This window comes from Odocoileus virginianus, chromosome 7, assembly GCF_023699985.2.
Source record: "Odocoileus virginianus isolate 20LAN1187 ecotype Illinois chromosome 7, Ovbor_1.2, whole genome shotgun sequence".
In the NCBI taxonomy this organism is placed as follows: domain Eukaryota; kingdom Metazoa; phylum Chordata; class Mammalia; order Artiodactyla; family Cervidae; genus Odocoileus; species Odocoileus virginianus.
This window is the reverse complement of record NC_069680.1, coordinates 57,789,856-57,814,874: the sequence shown is the minus strand read 5'-3', so window position 1 is coordinate 57,814,874 and position 25,019 is coordinate 57,789,856. Positions and strand designations below refer to the sequence as shown.

The 25,019-nt window shown below is 36.7% G+C and overlaps 1 protein-coding gene across 2 annotated transcripts in view; it reads left to right on the top strand.

Annotated features, from left to right (window-relative positions):
* CTNNA3 (catenin alpha 3) overlaps window positions 1–25,019 on the top strand; it is a 1,809,955-nt gene that overhangs the window by 148,295 nt on the left and 1,636,641 nt on the right. For both annotated transcript variants that reach the window (XM_070470726.1, XM_070470725.1), the window contains exon 4: window positions 2,268–2,434. In XM_070470726.1, the coding sequence (XP_070326827.1) occupies window positions 2,268–2,434 (167 nt within the window). The remainder of the gene's footprint in view (window positions 1–2,267; window positions 2,435–25,019) is intronic.

The window sequence follows — 25,019 nt, the reverse complement described above, 5'->3', positions numbered from 1 at the left end:
GATGAAGGTGAAAGAGGAGGGTGAAAAACCTGGCTTAAAACTCAACATTAAAAAGCTAAGATCCATGGCTAATTCATGTCAATGTATGACAAAAACCACTACAATATTGTAAAGTAATTAGTCTCCAACTAATAAAAATAAATGAAAAAAAAAAAAAAAGCTAAGATCATGGCATCCAGTCCCATCACTTCATGGCAAATAGATGGGGAAAAATGGAAACAGTGACAGATTCTGTTTTCTTGGCCTCTGAAATCCGTGTGGACAGTGACTGCAGCCATGAAAATAAAATATGCTTGCTCCCCGGAAGGAAAGCTAGACAACATATTAAAAAGCAGAGACATCAGTTCGGTGACAGAAGTCCATCTAGTCAAAGCTATGGTTTTCCAGGTGTCATGTATGGATGTGAGAGTCGGACCATTAAGGAGCCTGAGTGCCTAAGAATTGAGGCTTTTGAAGTGTGTTGTTGGGGAAGACTCTTGAGAGTCCTTTGGACTGCATGGAGATCAAACCATTCAATCCTAAAGGAAATCAGTCCTGACTATTCATTGGAAGGACTGATGCTGAAGCTGAAACTCCAATAATTTGCCCACCTGATGCGAAGAGCTGACTCATTGGAAAAGACCCTGATGCTGGGAAAATTGAGGGCAGGAGAAGGGGCCACAGAGGATGAGATTGTTGGATGGCATCACTGATTCAATGTATGTGAGTTTGAGCAAACTCTGGGAAATAGTGAAAGACAGGGAAGCCTGACTTGCTACTGTCCATGGGGTTGCAGAGTTGGACATGTCTGAGCGACTGAACAAAAACCACTTATAGTGGAAACAAATGAAACCTAAAGAGGCTAAGTTACTTGTGCCCACATTGTTAAGTTTTGTGCTCTGTTGCCTCCTGATCATCTGTATCCCAATATGTAAAGAAAGTAAGTTGATAAGTGAAAAGAATGTAGAAAGTTTTTATAGTATAATGGTGGTGGTGGTTTAGTCACTAAGTTGTGTCCAACTCACGACGCCATGGTAGCCTGCCAGGCTCCTCTGTCCATGGGAATTCTCCAGGCAAGAATACTGGAGTGAGTTGCTATTTCCTTCTTCAGGGGATCTTCCTGAAGATCCAGGGACTGAACCTGGGTCTCCTGCATTGCAGGCAGATTTTCTACTGACTGAGCTACAAGGGAAGCCTATAGTATAAAACTATTTATGAAAAGAATCTGAATCTATATCTTCTATGTTTCCTTTATAACATATAATATCTATGTTTTCCTATGATATAAATCTTTTAAATAATATGAATGTATATGACTGAATATACTAATAAAATAGTGTATTTATAAGTGTACATATATATATGTATATGTCACACATAAAACATACATTCATAGAAAAATTTCTGGATAGATATAAGAACTTAATGGTTGTTTTGGGGATTTTTATGGAAACAAAAAAAGAATTCACTCTATATTCTTTAGTATGGTGAATTATTTAAAAGTAGCAAGTCACATATTGCTTTCATAATAAAAATGTTTAACTTTAAAAAATTTAAAAAATAGTGGATATGGTGTCTTTAACAATTATGTTAATGGAGTGGAGTAAAGAGGGGTTTTTCATTTTGCACCTTTCTGAACTGTGAACTTTTTAAAATAAATTGGTGCATGTTACTTTTATAAAGAACATGTTTTAAATAAAGAAACCTGAAAAATAGTATATATTTATCTAACAAGTGAAATATATTTCTTTAACTGTGGAATATTATTTCCATGACTAAGTTTAGGATATAGTTTATTTAGTATGTTGACAGTTAAGAATAAATCTACCTATGTTAAACTTTTATCAGAGAACTGCTCTCTTACTATCTTAAAGGCTAGTTCTTTTCTAACATCCATTGAGTTGGAAAGTAACTCAGTGAAGATTTATCTTATCTTTATAAACAAAATTGTTTCTGATTGAAGTCTTAGTAATGAAACCTTTCACAGCAAATGAGATTCAGCAAATGCAGAAGTTGACAGCAATTTTATTAGATGTTGCTAGTCAATTGAACACAATTTTCGTGCAGGAAAATGGTACCATGCTTCTTAAACTCCAGAACATTTATCAAAAACAAATATCAGTTTGAAAGTGCATTCTTTATTAAGAGACGATGTTCTAGTGTCAAGTGACAGTATTTTAATATTATGCTTAGTCATGGAATGTACTTGGAATTAGGTTGGATGATAAATGCTGCAACAGGCATAAATGAAGCTTAAAATATAACATATTTGGGATTGTGTCTTTCAGGTGAAGCTCTGAAAGTATCAGCTGAGAGATTTGCAGATGACCCCTGTTATCTCCCGAAAAGGGAAGCTGTGGTTCAGGCTGCCCGTGCCTTGTTGGCTGCAGTTACCAGACTCCTTGTCCTCGCAGATATGATTGATGTCATGTGTCTCTTGCAGCACGTGTCAGCTGTAAGTAAAAGATGACTTAGTTTACCTTGGCATTGTTCTTACTTATAATCCCATTTTCTGAACCCAGCATCAATCCGAGCACATCTGTCCTCTCATTTCTTAATGTCACCATTCAGAAGTTGACTTGATTGGGTTGTGAAACTAATGCATACTTTACAAGAATGAAGCCAGAAGTTAGTTTTAAAGCCAGTGGGAGACTGAAAAACAGAAGAAGGCTTATTGATAAGGAAATGGCTAGAAAATTTCTAGGCTTTTGACCATTTAAGTTATTATGCCCTATATAAGTATGTAAATAAATACATAATAACATAATTATAAAGATAATATAGAAATAAATCTGTGAATATAAATTATCTGAGAAAGAAAAACCTTGAAGCTTAAGGCATGTGGAAGTCTGTCCTAATTGTAAATGAAAACTCCTTTTGCCAGCTTCTCTTGATCCAAGGTAAACAGTACCTGTTTCCAGCTAGTCTGTGTTGTCTGTAGTAATGCATTATGAAAATATATAAATGTACTTATTTAATAAGAGTAAAGAATATAATTAAACTAGGAGATTACAAAGGCAGAAGGATATCTCATTTGCTTTATTTTGCTAGACAAAACCATTTATTAATGGTTTAGTAGAAGGACAATTTCTTTTAGCCTTTATCACTTTCTTAATTTATTTAGTTTGACCATCATTAATAGTGTCGAGATGAAAAGAACACTTTGGAGTCTCTTCTTTTTCTCTCACTTTAAATAGGACCCTGGCTCTTCTGTTCATAAATATATTTGCATTTTCATAAAGGTGCTTGGTGACTATTGTAACTATTAAGCAAATGCCTTGCTGATTGACCTTCTTATCAAAATAATTTTCTCTAATTGCTAAGCTAAATCTTTTTTTTTTTTTACATTATTCTCTTACTTACTCTCTGGAGAAGGGAATGGCAACCCACTCCAGTATTCTTGCCTGGAGAATCCCATGGACAGAGGAGCCTGGTGGGCTACAGTCCGTGGGATAGCAAAGAATCGGACATGACTAAGCGACTAACACTATTATACTTACTAATGTTTATTTTAACCCTAAAGTAGGGTTAAAAGGAAAGGGTTTGTCTTAACCCTTTCATTTATACTTTCATATCTATTTTCTTTTGATAGTTTATTAGTGCAAAAAGTCAATTTGGCATCTTTTTTTGTTGTTAAGTAACTTTTCAGGAAAGGGATTAGTTCTCATCCCCAGCCACTCTCTACCAGATTTGTAGGGGAAATATTTGAACATTTTTTGTTACTTGACTGATGGTTTCCTGGACACCTTAAACAAATCTCTGGACATTCTTGAGATTCATTTTTTAATATGTGAATATTTGCTGTTGTTCAGTTGCTAAGTCAGGTCTAATGCTTTGTGACCCCATGGACTGCATCACGTGAGGCTCCTCTGTCTTCTACTGTTTCCTGGAGCTTGCTCAAATTCATGTTCATTGAGTCTGTGATACTATCTAACCATCTCATCCTCTGCTGACCACTTCTCCTTTTGCCTTCAGTCATCCCAGCATCAGAGTTTTCCCCAGTGAGTCAGTTCTTTGCATCTGGTGGCCAAAGTTTTGGAGCTTCAGCTTCAGCATCAGTCCTTCCAATGAATATTCAGGATTGATGTCCTTTAGGATTGACTGGTTTGATCTCTTTGCAGTCCAACGGACTCTCAGGAGTCTTCTCCAGGGCCATAATTTGAAAGCATCAATTCTTTGGTGATCAGCTTTCTTAATTGTCCAACTTTCACATCCATACACGGCCACTGGAAAAACCATAGCTTGGACTATATGGACATTTGTCAGCAAAGTGATGTCTCTGCTTTTTAATATGCTGTCTAGGTTTGTCATCACTTTTTTTTTTCCAAGGAGCAAGTCTTTTAATTCCATGGCTGCAGTCACTGTCTGCAGTGATTTTGAAGTCCAAGAAGGTAAAATATGTCACTGCTTCCACTTTTCCCCCTTTTATTTGCCATGAAATGATGGGACCAGATGCCATGATCTTAGTTTTTTGAATGGTGAGTTTCAAGCTAGCTTTTTCCATTCTTCTCTTTCACCCTTATCAAGAGGCTCTTTAGTTCCTCTTCACTTTCTGCCATTAGAGTTGGTATCATCTGAATATCTGAGGTTCTTGATATTTCTCCCAGCAACCTTGATTCCATATTGTGATTAATTGAACCTGGCATTTTCCATGATGTACTCTGCATGTAATTTAAACAAGCAAAGTGACCATATGTAGCCTTGACTACTCCTTTCCTGACTTTGAATCAGTCCATTGTTCTATGTTTGGTTCTCATTGTTACTTCTTGACCTGAATAAAGGTTTCTCAGGAGGCAGGTAAGGTGGTCTGGTACTTCTGTGTCTTTAAGAATTTTCCACAGCTTGTGATATGGTCAATGAAGCAGAAGCTGATGTTTTTCTGGAAGTGCCTTGCTTTCTTCATGATCCAGCAGATGTTTGCCATTTGATCTCTGGTTCCTCTGCCTCTTCTAAACCCTGCTTATACACCTGGAAGTTCTTGGTTCACATACTGTTGAAGCCTAACTTGAAAGATTTTGAGTATAACTTTGCTAGCATGTGACATGAACAGAATTGTACAGTAGTGAGAATGTTCTTTGGTATTGCCCTTCTTTGGGATTGAAATGAAAACTGACCTTTTCCAGTCCTGTGGCCACTGCTGAGTTTTCCAAATTTGCTGACATATTGAGTGCAGCACTTTCACAGCATCATCTTTTAGGATTTGAAATAGTTCAGCTGGAATTCCATCACCTCCATGAGTTTTGTTCATAGTAATGCTTCCTAAGGCCCACCTAACTTCACATTCCAGGATGCCTGGCTCTAGGTGAGTGACCACATCATTGTGGTTATTAAGAACTCTTTTGTATGGTTCTTCTGTGTATTCTTGCCACCTCTTCTTAATATCTTCTGCTTCTGTTAGATCCTTACAATTTCTATTCTTTATCGGGCCCATCCTTGCATGAAATGTTCCTTTGATATTTCCTGTTTTCTTGAAGAGAACTTTAGTCTTTCCCATTCTATTGTTTTCCTCTATTTCTTTGCATTGTTCATTTAGGAAGGCCTTCTTATCTCTCTTTGCTATTCTGTGTAACTCTGCATTCAGCATGATATATCTTTCCTATTCTCCGTGCCTTTCACTTCTCTTCTTTCCCCAGATATTTGTAAAGCCTCCTCAGACAACCACTTTTTCTTCTTCTTGGACTTCTTTTTTGGAGATGGTTTCAGTCACTGCCTCCTGTACTATGTTATATATCTCAGTCCATAGTTCTTCAGGCACTCTGCCTACCAGATCTAATGCCTTGAATCTATTCATCACCTCCACTATATTAATATAATCATAAAGAATTTTATTTTGGTCATACCTGAATGGCCTAATTGTTTTCCCTACTTTCTTCAATTTAAGCCTGAAATTTGCAATACGAAGCTTGTAATCAGAGCCACAGTCAGCTCCAGTTCTTGTTTTTACTGACTGTATAGAGCTTCTCCATGTTTGGCTACAAAAAACATAATTAATGTTATTTTGGTATTGACCATTTGTTGATGTCCATGTCTATAGTCATCTCTTGTGTTTTTGGAAGAAGGGTGATTGCTTTCACCAGCATGTTCTCTTGACTAAACTCTGTTAGCCTTTGCCCTGCCTCATTTTGTACTCCAAGGCCAAACTTGCCTGTTTTTCCTGGGTATCTCTTGACTTCCTACTTTTGCATTCCAATCCCCTATGATGAAAAAGACATCTTTTTTTTTGGTTTTAGTTCTAGAAGGTGCTAAAGGTCTTCTGAGAACAGGTCAACTTTAGCTTCTTTGGCATCAGTGATTGGAGTATAGACTTGGATTACTGTGATGTTGAATTGTTTGCCTTGAAAACAAACTGACATTATTCTGTTGTTTTTGAGATTGCACTCAAGTACTGTATTTTGGACTCTTTTGTTGACTGTGAGGGCTGCTTCATTTCTTCTAAGGGATTCTTGCCCACAGTAGTAGATAAAATGGTCATGTGAATTAAATTCTCCCATTTTTGTCCATTTTAGTTCCCTGATTCTTAAGATGTCAGTGTTCAATCTTGCCATCTCCCACTTGACTACATCCAAATTATCTTGTTCCATGGAACTAATGTTCCAGATTCCTGTGCAATATTGTTCTTTAGAGCCTTAAACTTTACTTTCACTACCAAACACATCCACAGCTGAGTATTGTTCCCGCTTTGGCCTAGCTTCTTCATTCTTACTGGAGCTATTAGTAATTGCCCTCTGCTCCTCCCCAGTAGCATATTAATCACCTTCGGACCTGGGGGTCACTTCTTCCCGCATCATATCTTTTTGACTTTTCATGCTGTCCATGTGGTTCTCCAGGCAAGAATACAAGAGTGGGTTGCCATTTCCTTCTCCAGTGGACCACATTTTTTCAGAACTCTTCACTATGACCCGCTTGTCTTGGTGGCCTTGCATTGCTTGGTTCATAGACTCTTGAGTTATGCAAGCCCCTTCACTGTGACAATGCTGTGATCCATGAAGCAGGGCTTCCCTGATGGCCCAGTGGTAAAGAATCCGCCTGCCAGTGCAAGCAATGTGTGTTCAGTACCTGAGTCAGGAAGATCACCTGGAGAAGGAAATGGCAACTCACTCCAGTATTCTTGCCTGGGAAATCCCATGGACAGAGGAATCTGGTGGGCTACAGTCTATGGTGTTGCAAAAGAGTCGGACATGACTTAGTGACCGAGCAACAACAACAACCGTATGTGAATACAGATGCTAATAAATATTATAGCCATAAGTGGTTATGGAAGATTAAATGCCAGATAATTCCTAGTCCCATGACTCAGTATTGCCTATGTTTTAACTCAGGATTTGTTGAGATAGGGCAGAATGAAAGGCTTTTGCTAGGTGAAAATTACTTCCCTTATAATCAATTAAGGAGTAACTATATATATAAGACCATGAGTCCCTTCATTACATTTTAATTGATTGCTACTAACTACTAGGCACTGTGCTAGGTAATTCACACATATCGTATCATTCAAATGAAGCAGGAGGTAACTGTAGATCAAAGAAAAACAAAGTGCTATTTTTGTAATAAAATTATACTTAATAGTTATGAGTTTTTATAATGGGTCAAGAAATGTGGGGGATTATCTCCTTTAATTCAACCTCACAGCGGCTCAGTGATTATGATTCCTGTTTTTCATCCTATAGATGAAAAAAAACCCCGAGGCATATTGAATTTAAGAAGCTTGCTCAAGGCAATAGATAAAAAGCAACTTTGGGAACTTAGTTCTCCAAGTGTTACAACAGCTTTCACTATAAATAGCTTTCAGAAATGTTTAGACAAATTCATGGGCCTATAGCAAATTGTTAAGGGAATTTAGGTAAGTCACTAGGAGGAGGCATTCTTAACTCTAGCCACTCTTTCCCACATTTACTGATTCCTCATTAGAGCCTGAACTTGGGCTAGATCATTTAAATCACTTGTAAGATGTCTAATCAAACAATGATACTTTATCTATGAAAAAGGGAAGACCTTATTGTGACAGTTTTTTTATTGTTACATCTTAATAAAATTTATAAGTTGCATTTGTATTATTTCTATAATTTGTATTATATAATATTATGTAATATATAATACTATATAAATTATTTGTATAATTTGAGTTGTATTATTCAACTCAATTCTTTCAATGTTTCACACTGAATGAAGGCTAGTTGAGAAAAATCTTTTGGAGATAAAGATTAGAATTATATAGTCTAACATTCCCTTAGAAGTATTCTGCAGAACCTGTCTTCTAAATATGCAGCATGAAAAAAAGCTTTTTATTTTTTTTTTTATTTTTTATTTTTTTCCATTTATTTTTATTAGTTGGAGGCTAATTACTTTACATCATTACAGTAGTTTTTGTCATACATTGACATGAATCAGCCATGGATATACATGTATTCCCCATCCCAGTCCCCCTCCCACCTCCCTCTCCACCCGATCCCTTTGGGTCTTCCCAGTGCACCAGGCCCGAGCACTTGTCTCATGCACCCAGCCTGGGCTGGTGATCTGTTTCACCCTAGATAACATACATGCTTCAATGCTGTTCTCTTGAAACATCCCACCCTCGCCTTCTCCCAGAGTCCACAAGTCTGTTCTATACAACTGAGTCTCTTTTTCTGTTTTGCATATAGGGTTATCATTACCATCTTTCTAAAGTCCATATATATGTGTTAGTATACTGTAATGGTCTTTATCTTTCTGGCTTACTTCACTCTGTATAATGGGCTCCAGTTTCATCCATCTCATTAGAACTGATTCAAATGAATTCTTTTTAATGGCTGAGTAATATTCCATGGTGTATATGTACCACAGCTTCCTTATCCATTCGTCTGCTGATGGGCATCTGGGTTGCTTCCATGTCCTGACTATTATAAACAGTGCTGCGATGAACATTGGGGTGCACGTGTCTCTTTCAGATCTGGTTTCCTTGGTGTGTATGCCCAGAAGTGGGATTGCTGGGTCATATGGCAGTTCTATTTCCAGCTGAAAAAAAGCTTTTTAACGGTCTGTGCTGCACACAGAAATTCCCTTTGAATGCTTTATTTATTGACTGCACAGCATGTAGGATCTTAGTTCACCAACCAGGGATGGAACCCATGTCCTCTGCATTAGAAATGTGGAGTCTTAATCACTGGATTGTGAGGGAAGTCCTTCTCTTAATGTTTGATGCACATTAGCATGTTAAAGTTGGTGAGAAATGTCAAAGCAAAGAAACTTGTTTAACTTTGCTTAACCCAGAGTTTCCCAAATTTTGTGACTCTAGAACTCTTCTATAATATATTAATCTTGGTGTTTTCTCAGACTGTATGTTGGGATATAGTGGTTTAGAATATTTTTAGTTTATGATTCTATTAAATTTGTACTTAGAATGAAAATATCATAGTGGAGAAACTTCAGTGCCCTTCTAGTCTAGTATGTTGCTGAAGCAGATAGACTATCCTTCAGTATGAAATAGACACAACTGTCTAACAATATAGATGATCATGTACAGTGATAGCAATCTCAATTCTATTAGACAGTAAAGCGTATTTTGGATAATTCTAGTCATTGAAGACATTTTTCTCAAGCTGAGCTTAAAGCTGAATCCCTGCTATTTTCTTTAACTGCTTCTAGTTTCTCTTCTGGAGCAACACAGAATCAAGGCAATAGGAAGTGCATTTTCAATTAACTGATGATTGCTCTTAGGACTTATATATGTCTTCTCTTATTTAAACTAAAAAATTCTTGACTTTTGACCAGTTTCAGACAACTCTGGATACTCTGGAATTTCCATATCATGTATGATTTTGTTTCAGTCTTGATTTTGATGTTCTTGAACATTATAAGCAGATGTGTTTTATGGTTAAAGTTGGAAAACTTCAGCGTCTGAACTCCCTGGGTGTTTGCTTGTGGTACTGTCAGTATGTCAGTTTTTATTATGCTGATGGTGTCTTGTCTTCTCATGTGAATGCCTATCTTTGTATATGAAACATTACCTCATCTGGAGTTTATCTCAGGAATTTCCTCACTGTTTTGTTAGATCTTTAATGTTTTTTTAACATGAAGTATTTTATATTTCATCAAATCTTGTTAGTTTTCTTCAGCAGAAGGGCTGGATTAAATTACTAATCTGCCAATATAAGAAACAGAAATCCCAAGAATCATCTCTATAAATCCTTTTCTTCATTCCTGGGTGTTCATTGGAAGGACTGATGTTGAAGCTGAAACTCCAATCCTTTGGCCACCTGATGTGAAGAGCTGACTCGTTTGAAAAGACCCTTTTGTTGGGAAAGATTGAGGGCAGGAGGAGAAGGGGACAACAGAGGATGAGATGGTTGGATGGCATCACTGACTCGATGGACAATGGGTTTGGGTGGACTCCGGGAGTTGGTGATGGACAGGGAGGCCTGGCATGCTGCGGTTCATGGGGGTCGCAGAGTCAGATACGACTGAGCGACTGAACTGAACTGATGCATATTCTAGGTTATAGGTAACAGCCATAAAATGTTGAAGTCAAATCATCTTGAAATAAAAACAAATATTCTGACAAGAACACTCCGTAATTTACTCAGATAATTCCCTCTCTGATTTAATGTCTAACTTTATCTTACCTATTATGATACCCTTGTCGTGTTGTTGGTTCACACTGTTTTTGTGAACAGTCTCTGAACTTGGACTACTCTTAATCTAGGTCTTCCTTCTTTGATGTGTGCTAAGTCACTTCAGTTGTGTCCAATTCTCTGCAACCCCGTGGACTGTAGCCCACCAGGCTCCTCTGTCCATGGGATTCTCCAGATAAGAATACTGGAGTGGGTTGCTGTGCCCTCTTCCAGGGAATCTTTCCAGCCCAGGGATCGAATCTGTGTCTATTATACCTCCTGCAAAGGCAGTCATGTTCTTTATCACTAGTGCTGCCTGAAGCCCTTTTCCTCTGATACAGTTTATCTTTTTATTAATAAAATATAAAGATTGATGTTATCTTTATAGTCATTGAATTTTGTCTTGTTAATTTTGTCTTTTCTAATATCCTTCCAGACTTTCTTGACTTTTGATTTGTCTTCCCCTCCTAACCTGGGTGTCATTTTCAGATTTCTTCACCTAGTTATTCCTGAAAAAACATCTAATGAAATGGAAAATAGTGATATAGCTTTGTTTTAGATAAGATCAAATATTCACACACTTTGAATAAAGTTGTTGAAATGAGTTTCAAACTCACTTCATTGGGTTGCTGTATAAACTATGTTTATGTTTCTTATTTTATTCTCAAGCACTTTCTCAAAAGTCTTTCTGAAATTAAGATGTATTCTCTGTGGCATCACGGATTTATCAGTCTAGTAACCCCAGTTGTATAGAAATGAGGTTAGTTTGGCATAGAAGAAATAGATTGACTTACTTTTAATAACCCCGTAAGAGCTCTAAGTGATGATTTCTTGCTTGCTTTTATTTCTTTTCTTTCTCTTTTTTTGACCTTCAGTTTTCAATTACTCACATTCTACTTATTGCAAACCACTTCTCTGCTTCCTTCCGGGCTTCCCTTGTGGCTCAGCTGGTAAAGAATCCACCTGCAATGTGGGAGACCTGGGTTCAATCTCTGGGTTGGGAAGATCCGCTGGAGAAGGGAAAGGCTACCTACTACAGTATTCTGGCCTTGGGAATTCCATGGACTGTAGTCCATGGGGTCGCAAAGAGTCGGACACAACTGAGCTACTTTCACTTTCAAGATTTGGATATAATTGGCTTGAACCCTCATTCTGTTAGTATAATGTATCCCCAAGATTTCTGCAAATTCTGTTAGGCTCATACTCTCAGGGTCACCACTGACTCCAAGTTTTTGCTTCCACAGAGTTACTTTAGCTTATGGATGATCTTTCTACTTGTATTCTATGGTATGTTAATTCATACTTGGAAGTAGACCCTTTCCCTCTTTAACACACACACATACACACACACACACACACACACACACACACACACACACACATACTCCCTTACAATGCCTTTTTATGTATGTACTGCAAACCTATTAGAAACTTGGGAAGATGAAAAGGAGGGGATTCTGTAGTATAACAGTATATTCTAAGTGGTATATTCTTTCCACTTAGAATCCTTTAGCGACTTCATCTCGTTGTCCTTCCACCTCTTCTCACTGCCTGCTCTTTGTTTTCTCTCATATTCTTAAGCAGTAAGATATTCTATCAAGCCATGATTGACTTGACCTCTGCTAATTTGTATCCTCAGATATCACTATCTCCATCTTAAATTACACCTGAAGGTATTTTCCTCAGTATAAATAGTTCCTTTCCCAAGAGTTCTGTAGTCAGCTCTTTCTCTCTCTCTTCCTCCCTCCACCCCCTTTTCTCTCTCACACACTAAACATCCTAATATAAAATAATATATTATAAATGTTCTTTCTGGGGAGGGCATCAGCTATGAAGATATAGAGTTCTTCTGGGCACATATTCTTCTTTCAAAAGCAGTGGACTACCTTTTTATTTCTTTTCCTAGTTTTGGATATGATGGACAAATACCTGCTTCTCTTCCAGTCTTATCTTGCTATTTTATGCAAGTTTCTGGTCATTTTGGCTCCCCACCCCATAATGCCCACAAAAATCCCTGCTGCATTTTTTTTGAGTTTATTCTTTATTATTGCACAGTATCAAAGAATTCCTTTGCTGTCACAATGTTTTCTTAAGTGGCCTTACTCTTTTCTTCCTTCTTATAATTTTTCTAAATAACAGAATTTTCGTCCCTATTGGGGATCCCTATTTCCTTTTAGAAGTCAAGTAAATGAAATATTACTCTATTTTTGATTGATAGCATGTACCTCTATATTTCCTGATTCCTTATCTTTATTAAATTATCCTCTTTCCACTGAGACTGTCCCAGTGATGTAATTATGATCAAACATTTATAAAGACATAGACTGAGACCACCAACTTGTGCAAAGATGGTTCACCGAGTAACTCTCCATGGGATAAGTACTTCCAACCAACACAGAGTTAATATATAATTAAATATATCAGGGATTCTTGACTTTGCAGTTTTAAATATATCTAGTTCCTTAGGGAAGTATGTGTTTTCTTCCAAGGAGTGGGGTGGGGTGGAATAGGTCCAAATAAAAAGTAAGAGAGGACAGAGAAAAAAGTGATGCTGTTTCAGTATATAATTAATTATAGAAACTTGAAAAGGCAGTTTGGCTTTATTACCACCATTGCTCATAATTTTTATGTGAGTTTAAGTTTAAAAATTTCTCTCTGGAATGTTTCAAGGTTTTTGAATATTTTTATACTATTTATACATCTCAAGATTCCACATCCTACTTTATTGGCATATGAATTTTATAAGGGTCAGTTTTCTTTGAGAGAATGTTGGCTTGCATAGCTCTTGTTTCCTTTGGGAGTCAGAACAATATGGAGAGAAACTATGGCGTTTGGCAGCAGAGAGAGAGACCTTGCTTGAATCCTGGTTATATTGTTGATTAGCTGGGTGATTTGGGAAAGTTAAAAATCTGTGAGCCTTAATTTCTTCTTCTGAGATGTTGGTATGATAAAGCCTGAATAATTTAAGGGCCTTGTGAAGATTAAATGATATAGTATATAAAATACGTGGTAAGAACTGGCACAAATTTTCTTTTACCTGCCTTCCTTTCCCTGTCCTACCTTTTCCCACTGTGGTATCTTACTTCCGTTTTTCATCTCTTGAGGTGCAATATTATCCTTATTCCTAAAAATGAAGGGAAATAAATTTGACTCCTGAGTTGAAATAACTTTTCTGGCTTTTTCCATTTATCATACCATAGCCAGTTTTATTTTTCTTAAAATGGGAATTTGTCCCTTTGGATTAAATATAGGTGTTATTATAAGAAATGGAAACTCTATTTAATAACATATCAAATACATATTTAATATTTACAAACATTGCTATAAAGCATTTTATACAGACCAGTAATTGTGAATATGAAGAATATTCATAATGTTGATATAAAGTCACATATTATAATAATAATAACACTCCGAATTTTTGATGCCACCCTCTATTGTTAAAATGCAGATATGTACCAGTAAAAGGTTTCCTAAATCTTATTATTAAGAATGTCAGTGGTCTATAACAAGAGAAATTGCTGTACAATTAAATGTTATTAGAAACCAAGTATATTCTGCAGAAGATTCTAGGCAAAATAATAGGGACATTTCAAGGTTTAAAGAAAAAAGCCAGTCACAAGACTGGTATAAGATGAATTAAGAGAAAAAAGAAATACAGACAAATAGGACATGAATTGCTATATTTGTATTAAATTTTATACTAAAAATGCTAGGGACAAAGAAAATTTAAGCCATGTTAAAGAAATGTTTAACATTAAAAAGGACCTGTGTCATTTCAGGTAGCCTGAGTTTCATTAATTAATCAGTCCATTCAGCAGATGGTTATTTTTTTGTGTGCTTACTGAGTGCCAGTCACCATAATATGTGCTATAGAGTCAAATTTAGAAAATATACTACCATGGTCCTGTTCTCCTGGAATATACAGACTAAAGACATAAATTTATAATGTTACTAAGATATTTATTTATTTGGCTGCACCGGGTCTTAGTTTTGGCGTGTGGGATCTTCAGTCTTCGTTGTGGCATGTGAACTCTTAGTTGCAGCATGTGAGATCTAGTTCCCTGACCAATGGTTGAACCCAGGCCCCCTGCATTGGGAGCAAGGAGCCTTAGCCACTGGGCCACTAGGGAAGTCCCAATATAAGTTAATATGATCAAAGTTGGTATAAGGTGTTGTGGAGGCATGATGGCAATTGTATCAAGGAAGTGTTTTGATAATAATGCAGAGGCAAGTTTGAAGAATGATTTAACTAGACAAAGAAAGTGGTGGGGGCTGAGAGCATTTTAGCTGGAGGGAACAGTATGTGCTCAAAGACCAGTAGTAGTTCTGAATGGTTCAGATGAAGGCATATTGTTTGGGAGGAACAAGAGTTGAACTGCAGAATCAGACATTGACCTACTTGTGAAAGGCCCATATGCTAAGTTAAAAAGTTTGAATGTTACTCTGAAAATGAAGGGAGAACTATTGAAGATTTTAAGCATGGAAGTGATATAGACAGATTTGAAATTTAGGACTATTATTCTGGTAGCAGTGAGCCAGGGGGCACAGTGGAGGCAGAGAGGTCAGTGATGAGACTGATACAGTTTTCTGATTGTGAAATGATTATGTGGGGTGGGAATTAATGATAAAAATGAAGGAAGAACAGCCTGCAATTTGGAAAGTGATTGGAATCTATTTAGAGGGAAAGGGAAAGATTAAGCAACCTTTCAGGCATCTGATTGGGCATTGAGGATATTGGCTTACAAAGAGGAGAAGCAGTCTATGGATTTTATACATGTTGGATTTGAGATCCATATGAGAGATCCTAGGCTTCTCTGGTGGCTCAGTGGTAAAGAATCTACCTGCAATGCAGAAGATACAGGAGATGTGGGTTCAATCCCTGTGCTGGGAAGATCCCCTGGAGGAGGGCATGACAACCCACTCCAGCATTCTTGCCTGGAGAATCCCATGGACAGAGGATCCCGGTGGGCTACAGTCCTTAGGATTGCAAAGAGTCAGACTGACTGAAGTGACTAGGCATATGCACATGAGATATACTAGATATTGAAATATTTATCTGGAACAAATAAACAAGAGGTAGATTGGAAAGCCTTAAGAAGTAAGTATTAGGGATAAGCAATAGGTTTGTATGAGATCACCTGGGGAAGGTTTATACAGTGAACTTTAACCTTTGGTCTCAAATCTTTGAGACCTTGTGGTTTAGTGGAAAGCTCACTGAATGATGAATCAATAGGTTTGTGTTCAGTCTGGCCTCAGTAGGGATATTTGAGACATCTTCTCACTGGAGTCTCTACCCCTGGGGATTGGTTCACAGTTCAGTACTCCAGCTTTTCTGAGGGGTATCCCCCCAAAATTGGCTCTGTCTTGCCCGTCTTGGAGCTCCGGAGGATCCATCACAGTTTACCTACCTGGTGGGGGAAAATGAAGGGAGTGGCTCAGGTTGGTATACACCGCAGCCTCCTGCCCTCTCTGGCTCAGTATAGAGTAAGTAGACCAAAACTGCAGTTGTCTGTTTCTCCTTAGGAAGGGGCATTGGTGGAAGCCCCACTGATTGGTGGGAAGTTTTCTCTTGCACAAAGCCAGTTCACAAAGATGCAGAAAGGTGCCTGCTTTGTTAGATATGTAGATACCAACAACGAGAGCTAAGGAAAATGAAGAATCAGGCAGAGATGTTCCAAACAAAGGAATAAGATAAATGTCTAGAAATTGACCCTAATGAAACAGAGTCATATGATTTTGACAGAGAATTCTGTCAATATGTGATACTGACAGAGAATTCAAAATGACAATCATAAAGATGCTCACTGAGACCAGGAGGAAAATGCATGAACAGAGAGAGAATTTTAACAAAGCATGAAGATAGATAAAGGATTTATGAAATACCATTAAACAGAACAATGTATGCATTATGGAAGTCCTCAAAGGCGAAAAAAGAAATAGAAAAAGAACCTGGAAGCTTATTCAAAGAAATAATGGCTGGAAACCCGCCAAATCAGAGGAAAGAAATGGACATCCAGCTCTAAAAATCTTCAATGATACTGAAAAGATGAACCCAAATAAATCTATACTGAGACACATTATACAGTAGTATCCCTTATGGGTAGTTTTGCTTTTTTGGTTTCAGTTATCCATGGTCAAATATGGCCCCAAAATATTAAACGATAAATTTCAGAAATAAACAATTTGTAAATTTTAAACTGCATGCTGTTCTGTGTAGTGTGATGAAATCTCATGCCATCCTGCTCTATTCTGTCTAGGACAGGACATCTCTTTGTCCCGTATATCCATACTTTTTATGTTACATATCTGTCAGTATAAGAAAAAAATATTATATATGTGGTTTGGTACTATCCATAGTTTCAGGTATCCCTTGTGAGTCTTAGAATGTATCCCTGCAAATAAGGGGGGATGGATTATTGTAAGCAAATTGCCCAAAGTCAAAGTGAAAACAATAAACAAGAGAAAAGTGACTTGTCACATACAAGGGAACCCCTATAAGGCTATCAGTGGATTTTTCAGCAGAAACTTGCAGGCCAGAAGGAGTGTTGAAAAAAAAAAAAACAAACCACATCCAAGAACACTCTACCCAGCAAAACTTATCTTCAAAAAATGGAGAGATAAAGAATTTCCCAGGGCATTGGGATAATACCCAGGGGGAGTGGAAAGTGTGTGACAGTCAGCATTGGCCTAGGAGGCCTGGGTGGCTGAGCTGTGTCACTGTGAGCCAAGCAGAGTTGTGCCAGCTGCCATCTGGCCTCAGCTCCCTTGTGCAGTCCTGGTTGGTGGTGCTGCTCAGCGGGCCTGTTGGTGCTGCGGCCCGTGCAGCTCGAGAACATCACAGTAAACACGGCACTACTCAAAGCTTAGGAAGACAGTGGGTTTTTTCCCTAAAAAATTTTCCTAAGCAAAAGCTGGGGAGTCCATCACCACTAGACGTGGCTTACAAGAATAGCTAAAAGGTATACTTCAAGTTGAAAAGATTTGAAACAGTAATACTACAGCATAAGAAAGTATGAAATTATGATAATGGTAATTATAGAAATAAATGCAAAATACTATATTACTGTAATGGTGGTAGGTAAATCACTTTTAATTCTAGCATAAAAGTTAAAAGACAAGAATATTTAAAATAGCTTGACTAAAAACATGGTAAAAATATACAATATAAATAAACAAACTGTGATAACAATAACATAAAGTGTGTGTGTGTGTGTGTGTGTGTGTGTGAGGAGTAAAAGTGTAGAGTTTTTAATTGAACTTAAGTTGTTACCAACTCAAACAGATTGTTACAAGATTATTTTAGGTAGACTCCAGGGTACCCACAAAAAATACTAAAGAAGTTACACAAAAGAGAAAAAAAAAAAAGAAATCAAAGCACATCAATGCAAAAAACCCCCAATAAAACATAAAAGAAGACAGCAAGGGAGGAAAAGACAAAAAAAAAAAAAAAAAAAGAATAAGACAGAAAGAAGAACTAAGAGACTGACAAAAGCAACTGATTAAATGGCAATAATAAATACCAAGGGTCTTTTCTGACCATAATGAAATGAAACTAGAAATTGACAACAGAAGGAAAACTGGAAAATTTACAGATATGTGAAATTATATGACATATTTTTGAGCCATTAGGTCAAAGTTGAAATAAAGGGAATTAGACAATTCCTTGAAACAAATGAAAATGAAAACATGCCAAAACTTACAGGATATAGCAAAAGTAGCACTAAGAGGGAAGTTAGATAAATCCCTACATTAAAAAAGAAGGAAGTTCTCAAGTAAAGAACTTACCTTTATACCTAAAAGAGCTAAAAAAGAAGAACTAAGCCTGAAGTTACAAGAATGAAGATGGAAGGAAATTACAAACATTATAGCAGAAATAAATGAAATAGAAAATAGGAAAACAAGAGAAAACAAGAGAAGAAACCAATCAAACTAACTGTTGATTTTTTTTTAGAAAGATAAGCAAAATTGACAAACTAGCTAGACTGACTAAATAGAAGAGAGAAGTTTCAAATAAATAAAATTATAAGTAAGAAAGAATATATTACAACTAAGGCCACAGGAATAAAGAATGATAATAAAAGACTACCATGAATAATTACATACCTACAAACAATACCTGAAAGAAATGTATAAATTCCTAGAAACATACAACTTACCACCAAGACTAAATCATGAAGGAACAGAAAGCCTAAACAGACCTATGACAAGAATAAAGATTGAATCAATAATCAAAACCTCCTAAAAAAGAAAAACTCAGGATGAGATGGCTTCACTAGTGAATTCTACTTAATATTTAAAGAAGAATTAATGTCAATCCTTCTCAATCTCTTCCAAACTGCCGAAGTAGAGGAAATAATCTCAAATTCACTTATGAAGCCAGATAAGAATACCATAAGAAAAGAAATTATAGGCCAATATCCCTAATGAGTATAGATGCAAAAATATTCAAAAATACAGACACACTGAATTCAATAGTTTAATTAAAGGATGATGCACTATGATCAAGTGGTTTTATGTGGTTTATAAGAATAGTTTAGCATATGAAAATCAATTAATGTAAAACCAGCACATGAACAGAATAAATGCCAAAGCCATTGACTGTGTGGATCACAACAAGCTGTGGAAAATTCTGAAAGAGATGGGAATTCCAGATCACCTGACCTGCCTCCTGAGAAACCTGTATGCAGGTCAAGAAGCAACAGTTAGAACTGAACATGGAACAACAGACTGGTTCCAAATAGGAAAAGGAGTATATCAATGCTGTATATTGTTACCTTGCTTATTTAACTTACATGCAGAGTACATCCTGTGAAATGCTGGATTGGATGAAGCACAAACTGGAATCAAGATTGCCAAGAGAAATATCAATAACCTCAGATATGCAGATGACACCACCCTTATGGCAGAAAGTGAAGAACTAAAGAACATCTAGATGAAAGTGAAAGATGTAGAGTGAAAAAGTTGGCTTAAAACTTAACATGCAGAAAACTAAGATCATGGCATCTGGTCTTATCACTTCATGGCAAATAGATGGGAAAACAATGGAAACAGTGAGAGACTTTATTTTTTTGAGCTCCAAAATCACTGCAGATGGTGACCGCAGCCATGAAATTAAAAGACGCTTGCTCCTTGGAAGGAAAACTATGACCAACCTAGACAGCTTATTAAAAAGTAGAGACATGACTTTACCAACAAAGGTCCATGTAGTCAAAGCTATGGTTTTTCCAGTAGTCATGTATGGATGTGAAAGTTGGACCATAAAGAAAGGTGAGTGCCAAAGAATTGATGCTTTTGAACTGTGGTGTTGGAGAAGACTCTTGAGAGTCCCTTGGACTGCAAGGAGATCCAGCCAGTTCATCCTAAAGGAAATCAGTCCTGAATATTCATTGGAAGGACTGATGCTGAAGCTGAAACTCCAATACTTTGGCCACCTGATGTGAAGAACTGACTCATTGGAAAAGAACCTGATGCTGGGAAAGATTGAATGCAGGAGGAGAAAGGGAGGACAGAAGATGAGATGGTTGGGTGGCATCACTGACTTGATGGACATGAGTTTAAGTAAGCTCTGGGAGTTGGTGATGGACAGGGAATCCTGGCTTGCTGTGGTCCATGGGGTCGCAAAAAGTTGGACATGACTGAGCGACTGAAGTGAACTGATAATGTTATCATTTCAATAGATTCAGGAAAAGATTTTACATCATTTTATGAAGAAAACTCTCCAGAAACTAGGGATAGAAAATTCCCTCAACATAATAATGTCCATATATGACAATCTCATAGGTTAAACCGTACTTAATGTTGATAAACTGAGAGCTTTTCATCTAGGATCAGGAAAAAGAGAACGATGTGAACTCTCACCAGTTTTATTAAACATTGTATTGAAAATCATAATCACAGCAACTTCAATTGCATTTCTGTACACTTATGATGAACTATCTGCAAAGGATATTAGAAAAACAATGTCCTTCTACAATACCACTAAAAAGAATAATATACCTAGGAATAAGTGTAATGAAGGAGGTGAAAGACTTGTACTACTGACAAAACTATGAAACTTTGATGAAAGAAATTACAGAAGACAGAAATAGAAAGACATCCTGTGTACATGGATTGATAGAATTAGTATTGTTAAACACTCCATATCCAAAGTAATCTACAGATTGAAAGCAATTCCTATTAAAGTCCCAATGGCATTTTTAAAACAGAAATTTTAAAACAACTCTACAATTCATATGGAACCACATGAAAACCCCAAATAGCCAAATCAATTCCGAGGAAGACGAACAAAGCTGGATGTATCACATTACTCTATTTAAAAAATATCACAAAGCTACAGTAATTGAAACAGCATGGTACTGACATAAAGACAGACCTATAGACCAATGGAATAGAATGGGAGCCCAGAAATAAATTCACACATGTATAATCAACTAATTCTCAATAAAGGTGCCAAGAATATACAACTGGGAAATGATAATCTCTTCAACACATGGTGTGAGAAACTGGATATTCAGATACAAACGAATGGAATTAGACCCTTATTTTATACTACACACAAAAATTAACAAAAGATGGATTAAGGACTTAATTGTAAGACTTAAAAATAAAATTTCTAGAAGAAAACATCAGGGAAAATCTTCATGACTCTGGTCTTGGCAATGATTTTATGGATATGACATTAGAAGCACAGGTAACAAAACCAAAAATAATCAAGTGGAGCTACATCAAACTTTTTAAAAAGCTTCTGCATTGAAAGGACACAATCAACACAGAAAAGGCAACCTATGGAATAGGAGAAAGTATTTGCAAATCATATATCTGATAAAGGGTCAATATCCAAAATATATAAGGAGATTTTGCAGCTCAGAAACGAACAACTCAATTAAGAAATGGGCTAACTACAGAGCAACTAAGGCTGTGCACCACAATTATTGAACCCGAGGTCCGGAACCCAGGAGCTGCAACCACTGAAGCCTGCATACGTCAGAGTCCATGCTGCACCACAGCTTGTGCTAGAAGCCCCGCGGGAGAAGCCTGTGCACTGAGACCTGAGAGTGGCCCCTCTTTGCCACAACTGGAGAGAAGCCCGCACAGCAACAAAGACCCAGCACAGTCAATAAATAAATAAAATTATAAAAAAGAAATGGGCCAAGAACTTGAATGTGTGTTTATATTTCTCCAAAGAGGGCATGTAAACACCCAACAAATACATGAAAAAATGCCTAGTGACAGTGATCATCAGAGAAATGCAAATCAAAGCCACAATGAGATATCACCTCATACCTGTCAGAATTACTGTTAATAATATTAAAAAAGACAAGCATTAGTAAGGATGTGGAGGAATTGGAACTCTTGTACCCCATCAGTGGAAACGCAAAATATGGTGACGTTAAGTGAAGTGAAAGTCATTCAGTTATATCAGACTCTTTGCAACCCCATGGACTATATAGTCCATGGAATTCTTCAGGCCAGAATACTGGAGTGGGTAGCCTATCCCTTCTCCAGTGGATCTTCTCGACCCAGGAGTTGAAGCGGGTTTCCTGCGTTGGAGGTGGATTCTTTACCAACTGAGCTATCAGGGAAGCACTAATACTGTAGTATTTTCCACATTATGGAAAACAGTACGGAGGTTTCTAAAAAAATTAAAAATACAAAAATCATTTGCTCCAGCAATTCATCTTCTAAGTATTTATTCAAAAGAATTGAGATCAGGATCCCGAAGAGATATTAGCACTCCCATGTTCATTGCAACACCATTCACTAAAGATGTGGGAACAATCTTTATGTGTTTACAAATAAATGGATAAAGAAAATGTAGTATATATGCATGGTGAAATACTGTTCAGTATTAAAAAGGAAGGAAGGAAATTCTATAATATGTAACAACATAGATGAAGACATTATGCCAAATAACCTAAACCAGTCACAGAGAGATAAATGCTGCATGATTGCACTTATATGAGATATCTAAAATAGTAAAAATCATAGAATCAAAGAGTGGAATGGTGATTTACAGAGAGTAAGGGGGAGAGAGAATGGGGAATTAGTGTGCATAAAGTTTCAGTTAAGCAAAGTGAATAAACTAGAAATCTCAGAACGTTGTACCTGTAGACAGCAACAATATATTGTATACTTAATTTTTGGGGGGGCATATATCTTATGTTAAGTGTTCTGCCATATTAAAATTAATTAAATAAAGTTTTGTAGCAATATTGAAGAAAAATCTAAATAATGTATCTTTTCTATTTACTTCAAAAATCCCTTGCTGAGAGATTCTCAATAAGGAATTACTGGATTACTCTTTTGTTCAATCCTCATTCACTACTGAATGGTCATGAGTTTAATGACAGTGATTTCATACTTTTATGGAACTTTAAAATTTATAAATCAGTAATCAGTAAAGCTGAATTATATGCTTTTTTTTAGAGCAAGAGCTATTTTTTCCCCTCCATTTCATGCATGACTTGCATGTTGCCAGGCCAATATTAAATATTTGTTGAATGAATGTCTTATTTTTCCTCAACTGATTTCACAACAATTTTATAAAGTAAGCAGGTAGGGACAATCTCTCCCATTTTACAGATAACACAATCAAGAATTGAAGTAATAGTGACTTGTCCCAAGGTATGAAATTATTAAATGGCACAGCAAGGACTCGAACCCAGACTTCAAGAGCAATGTGTTGTCAACACTACAGGATTATTTCTAATTTAGATTTCAAGCTCAATTTTTTTGTTCTATGTTCTTAATTTAGTTTTGGTTATCATTCCTTACATTAAAACATCATTTGAGATATATGTGTCCTTTAATTTTCAGCTTTAGCTGTAAGCTTTCCTTTCATGAGTCATATTATCCTGTAAATTCATTTGGAAAATATGAGAGTCAATGGATTAAGTTCAGAAAATGAAATACTTTTTTTTCTTAATAATACTTCACTTTGCTTGCTCTGTTGTTGCCACATTGAAATAGAGTGGATTAGCCTTTCTTATGCTCAAAACATTTTTGCTCTAAACATTAATATTTATAGAGCATTAATATTTATTCTTTGAACATTCCTTCCTTCTGCTTTAGTTTCCAGAATCTTTTGGTACTATTTCACAGTGACATTTTAGGGACACTAAGATCATACTTAGTGATTCATTGCTTTCAGTCAGGTACTTATTGGATACTCTTTTGTATACATAATGCTGTGAGTATGGAATTCCTTTTTATGTTACAAGTAACACTTAACATCATACAAATGCACAAAACCTTAAATAAGGGAAAATGACAACTGATGAGCTGGCTGTTCTTTTGGAGCAGTGCTACTTAATATTTTTTCATTATAGGAATTAGTAGGCTGCTGGAGCTGTGGAATTATTTGATTCTATTGATCTGACTACAAGAGGAAGCCAGGACATTGGCAGTGAGGTCCAGGGAAGCTTTACTTGCCCTGGATGCATTTTTTCCTGCTGTTTCAGCTGGTTTCTTCTTGTCCTCTTTCTCAAATTACTCCATGAATCTACATAATTTTCATGAACTCGTTGAATGGGTAGTTTGTATAGAACATTGGCTTAGATTTATTTAAAAATATGTTGTCAGGAAAAGGAGGAAAATGTATTTGGGAAGAGGGAATGCTGAGTCGAACTAGATATTTTCTTTTCTGCTGCACTCATGCTTCTCTTTTCTGCAAAACAGATTTTCAGTTATTTTAATGGGATAGGAGCAATCATGGCCTCTGTTGTTTTATTTTGTGGATTCTTATTATTATAATTTGTGACCAAAGAGGAATTTGATAAGAAAACACTCTGGGTATGTGTTTACAATGCTTACTTTTGTGGTGTGCAATACTTTTTGGTTTTAGAGATGCTGTTTTCATCTTCTTATTGTCTGTCGTGTGAAATTTGGTTAAAGTAGTCAGATTAGACGGAGAAGGCAATGGCACCCCACTCCAGTACTCTTGCCTGGAAAGTCCCATGGATGGGGGAGCCTGGTAGGCTGCAGTCCATGGGGTCCACGACTGAGCAACTTCACTTTCACTTTTCACTTTCATGCATTGGAGAAGGAAATGGCAACCCACTCCAGTGTTCTTGCCTAGAGAATCCCAGGGATGGGGGAGCCTGGTGGGCTGCCGTCTATGGGGTCGCAGAGAGTCAGACACGACTGAAGCGACTTAGCAGCAGCAGCGGCAGTCAGATTGGACAGAATTTGAATTTCTGTCTCAGCACAAGAGGCTATTTTAATGTTCAGTTTTGACAGTTTTATAACATACCTAAAGTTTAGTTTGTTTTGGATCAAATTTATTCATTGGGATTTTTTTTAAAGTTTGAATTTAGTTTGCAATGAGTTAAAAATATTAACATAGGACAAACTTGGTGTTCAACAAATTATTTGGGGATTCTTCAAAGTTTTCACTCAAAACTTTGAACAGGAAAAATCCAGAAATATTAAAATCTCTTAAATTAATCATGC